Source organism: Prunus persica, chromosome G2 (assembly GCF_000346465.2).
Source record: "Prunus persica cultivar Lovell chromosome G2, Prunus_persica_NCBIv2, whole genome shotgun sequence".
Classification (NCBI taxonomy): domain Eukaryota; kingdom Viridiplantae; phylum Streptophyta; class Magnoliopsida; order Rosales; family Rosaceae; genus Prunus; species Prunus persica.
In genome coordinates this window covers 23612111-23621340 of record NC_034010.1, presented here as the reverse complement: position 1 = coordinate 23621340, position 9230 = coordinate 23612111, and the positions used below count along the sequence as shown (strand labels likewise).

The 9230-nt window shown below is 37.3% G+C and overlaps 1 protein-coding gene across 1 annotated transcript; it reads right to left on the bottom strand.

Annotated features, from left to right (window-relative positions):
• Positions 3918-7031, bottom strand: LOC18784699 (transcription factor bHLH67). Its single transcript, XM_007217978.2, has 4 exons — positions 6344-7031; positions 5216-5935; positions 4654-5109; positions 3918-4403 (listed from the first exon to the last, which is right to left on the bottom strand). Exons 1-4 carry the CDS (start codon positions 6374-6376, stop codon positions 4317-4319), a joined length of 1296 nt encoding a protein of 431 aa, XP_007218040.1. The 5' UTR covers positions 6377-7031; the 3' UTR covers positions 3918-4316.

Below are 9230 nucleotides of genomic sequence, written 5' to 3'. Positions count from 1 at the left end.
CTATCCATTATTTCACGAATAATATCTTTTTTTTATATTCATAGTTTATATACAATTATGTATTTATTTCTCATTATATTTTACAATCGAAAGCGACAAGACCAACAATTATATAGAATTATTGATAAAGAAAAAAGCTCCTACTTCACCACATACAATACAATGATACAATATCACACTAACCCTACCTAAACATGTACTAGAAAAATAAAGGGAGATATAGAAAGCTAAAAAGAAGGTGTCCTTGAAGAATATGAAGAAAAGGCCTTGTTTCATGGTGTGGCCGAAAAGCCACTTGGGGACAAATCGGAAGCCGAAAGCTATATGACAACAAACAAAAAGAAAACAATAGATTATAGGCCTTTCTGCTGCCGATCGATCATCACAGCCTCTTCCCAACTTCTTTCGTGCAACCGTGCAATAATCATGTAACATAGAAAGAAGAAAGAAAAGAAAAACGTTGCATTAAAAAAGTACGCAGAAGCAGGCACACATGCGCAGGCTGTCAAAGACTGATTGACTGGACAAGCCCCCCACCTCATCAAAGAAGTTTACTTTGAAATTTACTTTGACCCCTTTGAAATTTTGATTGATTGATCCCTTCTTCTTGTTGTATTGACTTCAAGGGGTGACCATAGGTCAAAGCATGGCTGGTTTGATGAAAATTTGGGTTTGGGGATTCTGATTTTCTGATTTTCTATGATCTGATAGATTGTACGGTCGTGATGGGGGTGCTATGCTATGCCTGTGATGTCTAGGTTAAAATGAAAGTTTAAAAAGGTAGATCTTGAAATTTGGAGGTGGTGGGCCAACAGAAAAAAAAAATGTGGGTCTTTTTACAGAGTCTCCAAGGAGATTTCTGGCACTCTTTCGAGATTTGGATGCCATACAATGAGGAATCTCTTGCCCTCTGATAAATCTCTGACCCCAACCTTCTCAACCCACCAAACCCACCAAGCAAAAGATATACATATATAAGATACAATTATATTATTGATAATGTTAACAAATAAAAGTACATGTCAGCCTTATATGGACAAAACCCAGTTACCCAAGTTCAGACTCAACACAAACACAGAGGAAGTGAGATGGTTTTGGCTTGGCGTTAATTAGGAGAAAATAAAAATTTAGATTTGTTGTGGGGTGTTTTTAATTTGGGATTAGGGCCAACTTTTTTTGCATTTCATGATGGACGGTTTTCAGAGCCTAAGCATGCAGTCATAGAGAGGACAGAGAGGTTCTCTTTGGAATTTGAAGTGTGTGAAGACTCTCTGGCTGTAGTAGAAGCAGAGTGTGTACAAATATTTGCAGCATCTGAATCACAACCCCATTTTCTTCTTTGGAACTTGGAAGATTTTTGTGGAAGGTTTTGTCTTTGGATAAGAACAAAGAAGATTGAAGCCTCTTTAATAACAGGAGAAATGGTATTTTGCCTTACAATCTTGAGATTATAAAACACACTGAATTGTTAATCTGAATGGATCATTGTTTTGAATGTGTGTCTAAATCATCAATTAATAACAATGTTTTAGTAGTATTTTTCTCCATTTTGTTGGAAGACATCAAAAGTTTAAGAGTCTTAAAATCCGAAACACTTGAAAATTTTAACTAATATCATTTGCAATTTCTTAGAGTATTTCCATCTATTTGTCACGGTAAAAGGCAAGGGAAGACAAAGGATGTTATCATTCACATTATTAATGCGCACTATTCACATGAGATATGAGGAGAGGAATTTGTATAGAATTTTGGAGTGGGAAGTGAAAAATATGATTAGATATTTAATTTTTAAAAATTATGAAATTTTTTGTCTTTTTTTCCCCTTTTTTTTCAATTTTTTCGTTATTTAATCTTGTCCAGGCAAGTCTTACCAAGCCTTGACCGCTAGAAACGGTATTGGCGGGATTGGGGACCTAGGAGGTCTCTTGCCCGAGCTAGTCTCTCCAGCTAGAAATGCTTTTAGAGGTGGGAAAAAATGAATAAAAAGGAAATTGAAATGCATTGTCCCATCAAACCATGGTGAACGTAGTCATACAGACATGTCACCTGCCAGGTAAATTTAAAGCTGACCTAATGTTGGAAAAGAACCAAAAGGAGAAAAAACAAAGGAACTGTTAACCAAAATGATGGAATCTCAAAACCCTTGGCATGCAAGTATGCAAAACCCTAGCTAAACCAGCTGACGGCGTTTGCTTTGGTAAGACCAACCACATTGAGACTCTCAATTTTTCTCTGCCATTTCAAAGAAGGAGAAGTGATTAAATTAAGCTAAATATGCTTTATTAATCTAATGCTAATGCCAAGGACAATTTCTGGAAATGTGAGATTTGTAGAATTAGATTATAGAATTAGAGGCTCGTTTTCCCAAATAAAACAAACACTTACTTTGATAATTTCAGACAAACGTTCCTTTTTGGGTTCCATTGTTATTGAAGATAGAGTTGCCCTAGGGCCTTGGCAAAGTTTCTCTATTTCTTAATTTTGGGTGCCTTCTCTCTCTCTCTCTCTCTCTCTCTTCTTTTTTTTATTTTTTCGTTTTGCCTTTTAATCGCATATTATTATTGTTAATGAAGTTAATTACTTGGAATCTGAATTGGTTAATCATGACACTTAGGCTAAATGTCCACAGAGTTTAAGGAAATGATTAAAGATTGACTTCAAACAAAAAGTGAGAGAAAGAAAGGGAAACATGGAGGGAGCTAAAAACCAAAAACCAAATGATGTAGATTGAGACGGAGCTTGAAGAAAGGCTGTGAGAAAGGAATATGAAATGCAGAGGCAAAAATGACTAAGACTTTGGCTTTTCACATTGGGATATGTGGTGCAGCTTTGCACACTTGCCTTTGCCCTCTCCAGTCTTCATCATCCATATGACAATTTTCAGGCAACTTTTTAGTGGGATTTCCTTTTCTTTTTTTTTTTCTCTCTCTAACCTCACCACCATTTTGACTTTGCCTTTCATCCATCCCATTTCAAATCCATGTCCTCACACAAAATCTTCCTGCCCATGTCTCCCCTAAACTTCATTTCATCATGTCATGAATTATATACAATATGTAAACACATAGGGAAAGCTACAAAATATGCACAAAATATTTGTAGCCTAAAATCTTAGAGCATATATATATAGGACATTGACAGCCTTCCTGGACATGCCTTTTATTTGGTAGGTGAAGCTACTGTGAAAGCTACGACCTTAGAAACTTAGAAATGGAGAGCAAATTGATGAATTGATCTTGAACATTGTATAAGTCCAATAAACTTGTAGCTATCCTTTTAAGCAAATGGAATTATTGGGTGGCAAAAATGAATTTGAAGTATGGGGAAGTAATGTTGAAATATTCCACCAGCAAGAGCAGCAGGTGCAATACATGTGGGGGTGGTACCACTTCTTTCTGGCCACAATATATTTATCTTTAGCAATAACAGTGAGCATGAACTTATTTGGCAATAACTGTAACAAGTTCTTTTCACAAGCTTCCAGTGGGCACATGGGAGTGAGCCAAATTCAGCTGCATATACTGCCAACTTGGGTTCACATTTCAAGTTTCTGTAGCCTACCTCTCTCTCTCATGTCATTTCTCTAGGGCAATTTAACTAGCACAAGCCCTTAGGTTTAGGTCCTAGAACAGTAAAAAAGAGGAAAATAACTGAGCTGGCTGGGCTTGGAGCCTTTGACTAATTGCACCTCCCCTCCCAAAACTATATAATTTGGCAATTAGAAGGGTGTTTCATGATTCAAGCTTGAAATTTGAAAGATTATCATATCATCCATGGAGGCTGAAGAAAAATGTACAGACTTCAGAAACCCAAGAGGCAGGTAAAAGTGTAGGCTTAAGGACATGCATAAAGCCATATGCAATGATGAAGCACCTTACGGACTCATAGTCCATATGGATAGCCCCAAAAGTCAAATATAGAAAGAGAAGCATCCTTTGCAAAGCTGTAATGATGATGAGAATATCAGATATTCAAAATGAGCCCTAAACTCTCCAGCAAGCATGGTGGGCCCCCATTAAAAAAAACAAAAAAAAGAGAGAGGAAGAAATAGACATCATCTGCAGCATTGTCACTACAACCTCAGCGGGTAAAACTAAAACACACAAATTTACATCCTAGGAGATGGAAACAATGTTTAAAGTGGAGGTTCCCTCTGCTCCCCCATCTCCATCCCAATATCCTAAAAGAGTGAAAGACCACCTTACATTTTTCATTTCATGTGGTCACTTTCTTTTTCCTTTCCTATCCCTACTCTCTCTAAGAAATGAAATGGGGTTAGCTGCTTTCTGGAGCACTGCCTTGACTCATTAAACCAATCAGCTGCAGCCGTCGATGAAGCTGAATATTTGATGTACAGCTCTAGCAATCTCATCTGCAGATCCTAACTTGCATCCTTCCTCTATCTGCAGTAACACACCAAATTTAAATTCCAAACTCTGTTAATATTATATTACATCCATACACACCTCTCCTCAAAACAAGAGCAATAAAATAACAAATGAAAAAGAAGCTTTACTGGGGTGTTGTGATATTATATCATATATGCTAGCCTGCTAGCTAGGGTAGCTTGAGATCCAAGTCAGAATGTTTGACTAGGAAAAAACAAACAGATAAGACAGAATGAAAAAAAAAATTGTAAAAGATAAATAATACCTTGAGATTGAAAGAGTAAAGAACAGTATCTTGTGAAGAAGTAATGTTGAGGTGCAAAACTGTGAGCCTAAGATCTTCCAATGCAAGAATGGCTTTCATCAACTGGCCAGCTCTTCTTTGGCACTGGATTTTTAAGTTCACATGGGTTTGGATCACTGTGACATCTATGTCTGCAGCCTCAGACTTGTTCTGTGCTGTGACTTCATCCTCAAGGTGGGTGGTGGTGGTGCCTTCCTCATGAGACCCAATTCTGCATTGGGACAGAGACATGAACATTCCATTGGATGGCATTGCCATACTGGCAGAGGAGGATGATGATGATGAGCTAAAAGAGTTGTCACCATTGCTCCCTTGATCAGCTCTTCTCATTCTCTTTTGGGCTTCAAGGGATTGAAGCAGCTGCTCCAATTCCTTCACAAAGTCTATTGCACCCCCCACAATAGATGCTTGGTCACCCTTTGAAAAACAAAGCTTATTTCAATAAAGAACATATCATGGCTTCTTCAAGCTAACACATGAAATTGTAAGAAGCTAAAGATTAAAAATTCATATATATGCTTACCCTTTGAATGTAGGATGTGGGCATGAGGGACCTGAGAACATTGAGATGGTCATTCATTTGGCGCCTGCGGTTGCGTTCAACAGCAATGTGAGTCATGCGCTGGCTCTCTACTTCTTCTTTGTTCTTGGTTGGCCTTGTTCTCTTGCGCTTTCTTCTTTCTCTGGTGACTGGAGGGGATTTGGGGTACTGGGTCTGCTCAGGTTCATTTTGTGCTTGAGCCCAGGTAGGTGGAGGAGATCCTGATGAGTTATTGCCTTTCCTACAACAGTTAATTTCAGCTGAGTTGGGCTGTTCCTGGTCTTGGATGCACTCTGAACTAACAGCCTCCAGATTACCAGCAGAAACTGAATGTGGGTGATTATGAAGGTCCTTGGCTTCTGATTTAACAGGTGAATGCAACTCAACCATGTCATGGGTCACACAGCTCTCAATCTCTAGTGCTGTCTGAAGTTGGGTCTCCATTTCAGGCATGTAGGCTTTGCCTAACTCCCATGGATTCTTTAGGTGATGTAGTCTCAAGAGTGCCTGAAAGCTTGGCTCTTTCAAGGGAAAGTAAGGTGGGGGGGAGTTTACAGTTTGTAACATCTGAAGGAATGGCATTTTGTCTTCCAAGCTTGGTATTGAGAGATGTGCTGCTTCTTCTTCTTCCTCAAATCTCAAGCTTTCTGTGGTGCTCAATCCTTGTTCTAAGCACTGAAAATCCAAATGCTCACCAAAAAACTGCAACAAACCATAAACCCAGAAATAATTATAAAAAATGTGAATAAAGAAAGAAAGTAAGTTTGGAAAAGGTAAGAACTTTACTGGGCTTCACACCTAACCTTTTTCTATTAAAGAAAGCAAGAGAAAAATAAAAACAAAACTGACATGGGTTTAGTGGGGGGTTCAGTTTCAACTTTCAACAAAGGAAAGGTAGAACAAAAATGGAATGAGAATGGAATGTGAAAGAGGAAAACAGTGTAGCACGGTGTTATTATTTCCAGGAAAACAACACACATTGCATTGAATGCAAGCATTTTGAGAAGTAAATGCAGTGCATTTCTTGAGGCTAGGGAAGGGATTCTAGAAAGGGGAAAGAGAAAAAGAAAGGGCAGTACAAACAAATTGAGCAAAGATAACATAACATACACAGGGATCAATGGGTCCTTGAAGCCTCTCCATTGCAGCTGAGCTGAGCAGTTGTTGGGTGAACTGTGCCTTAAATTGTTCTATCTCTCTCTCTATCTCTAGATATATTGGCTATACCAAGTTACCAACATTCCATTGTGATGCTAACAGAACAATTGCAATAAATGTAAGAAGCCCCAGCAATAAGAAGCAGAATGAGACCCCATAAATCCAACACCATAAAATAAATATATTCCTTTGTTTTGTGATGGGTGTAATGATGCTCCTAAATAGAACAATATTTAATGCTCTGTGCTAGCATTGAAGAACTAACTAATTGAGGAGATCAGAAAGAGGTATAGAGTACTTGACACAAGAGGTTGAAATGGGCCTCAGACAGAGAGAGAGAGAGAGGTGAAGATGGGTTAAAACAAAGGTGGGGTGAAGAAAATGGAAATGTACTAAGGTCGGGTGTGGTAAGAAATGAAGGGTGGAAAACTCTCAAACTGATTTTGAGAGGATATGCTAATAGTAATGCTTAGATATACATGAAACTGAGAGAGAGTTGGTGAGAGTTAGCAGAAGAGAGAGAGAGAGACAGAGTGAGAAGGCTATGGTTGTCTGGTTTACAAGGTCCCTAGCATTATTGGCGGTGGCAGTTTTGTCCAGCTGCGAGGACAGACAGTTGTGGGGACTCTCTCTCTCTCTCTCTCTCTCTCTCTCTCTCTCTCAGTGCACACTGCACAGGAAAGAAAGAAAGAGAAAAGCTTTGGAAAGTCCTTCTATGGATTGAGTCACTTGTCTGACGATGGGTCATTTCCCATTTTCACACACGTCCAGCCAGCCCTGCAGCCCAACCCAACTCAACGCCCAACCCAATCTCAATTTTACCCATACTTCATCACTTATTTACTGTTTACCTGTACCCTCCGCAAATTCCCCCCGAGTTGCACTCGGGTTGCAATTCTAAAAAAATACGTTGGTATTTTCTAAAGTTTTTTATTTTATTTTAATTGTATCAAACTCAAGAAATTGAATGAATTTGTCAAAGAAATTACCCTTTACATGCACGTAATAGAAAAACTAAGTGTTTTTTTTTCCTTAAATAACTTGGAAAACTAAACATATTTTGAATATGGAAGGACCGAAATGAAGTCGATACGCAATAGTAAGGCTACAAAAAGGGCAATGGGGTTATTTCGGAGCCATTAACTTTTTTATTTGCCCTTCATTTAGTAAATTTGCAATTTGAACAATTTTTCTTTCAAGCGAAGAGGTAACACGAACAAGTTTTTGGCTCAGGCACATTTGCCCATATTCAATTTCTTAAACTTATTATCATATTTTTGTAATAACAAATTTTTGGCTTCTCTGCAATTAATATATGAATTGAGATTTCGTGTTTCCATTTCAACTACTATTTTAGTTCTGTCTCAACTATGTCATTGTCATAGTCCAAATTGAATTGTTTCTGAAGTTGAAACAAAAAATTAACTTCTCATGAACTTTTGTAAAACTGGTTTCGGGCTTAAATTTTTAGTGAGATGTTTGTGTTTCATGTGTCGAACGTCTTGCAAGTTAAATTCCCTTCCATTTAATTCACATTGAAAACAAAACAAAATACCTATGATTGTTTTTTATTTTTATTTTTGGCTGTGCCTAGAGCCACTAGCTGTGACTCTGTGAGCATGTTTCGCAATAAATATGTCGGGACACAGATTTTGTCTCTAAGTACTGATGGGACCGAATCCTAGATTCAAATCATATATTTCCCATTGCATTTCCTCCTTTTTAATCAAATTTGAAGTGAATTGTAATGCTATAGCATTGTCACAGCACCACACATTTTGCAGTGATCTAAATAAGATTATATGTCCACGATGGCAGATTGGCTACCTTATTCAAATGAACCCTCTCTATATTCATATGAAGAAAAAGAAAATGGAATTATTTGAGGTTTTAAAGGAAACTTTATGTGCTTTGTTTTTCTAATGTTTTTCCTTAATAAAGAAGGGGAATTTGAACATTAGGAAAAAGAAGTCTCTCTCTATTTATATAAACCAAAAGACCGTATGGGTAAATTTTCAAATAACTCAAAATGATGCTTTTTGTCAACACGAGTTGGTTCAGTTGGTAAGGTCCCTGCATCTTGTGTGCCCCATCAGTATTCGAGTCCCCCTATCAACAGTTCTATGTTTGGTGGGTAATCTATAAAATTCTTCTGTAAATCCATACAGGTGGCTGCAAGGCGTAGAGGCCTTTGCATAACTCCTTCTTAGTAAAGGTCTGGGGTTTGTCCTAGCCCTGGATGTGGGAGTAGTCTCTCCTTCATAAAAAAATAATGCTTTTTTTAGAAAACTCAAAATTATCTTTATTTAAGAAAAAATAATAATAGTCTCTCCACTCGGCACTTAAGTTAATCCCCTCCCCATAATTTAGATTAAATTAAAGTATAATATCTTTTGCATTAAAATATGAGATAATTTTCATAAGTTACAAAATCTGAGACGGTTGCACTACTAGGCTTCCCACAAGGTTGGCCCAAGCCAACCCATATGGCTTTTGTTTCAATAAAAAGCTCTATACACTGCCGATCTTAGACAAGGGCAATTAATGCGACTGCTCTGGGCCCACTGTCTAGGGCGTACAAATGTTTATTTATTTTATAAAGAGGAATAGTATATTTATTATATATTATTTTAATATTTTTTAAAAAGTAACATAGGGTGTTTTAACACTTTTAAGCTCTAATTGATTACAAATTTGGAAGTTTTAAGTTTGTTGTTCTGAAAGTCAAAAAAGAAAATGAAATGATTGAATTGTTACAAGTATTTATTTTGTTTATGCATTATATTTGAATGTATCAAGCGTAGTCTCTTATTTTAGATTTTTATATATTGAAATTTGA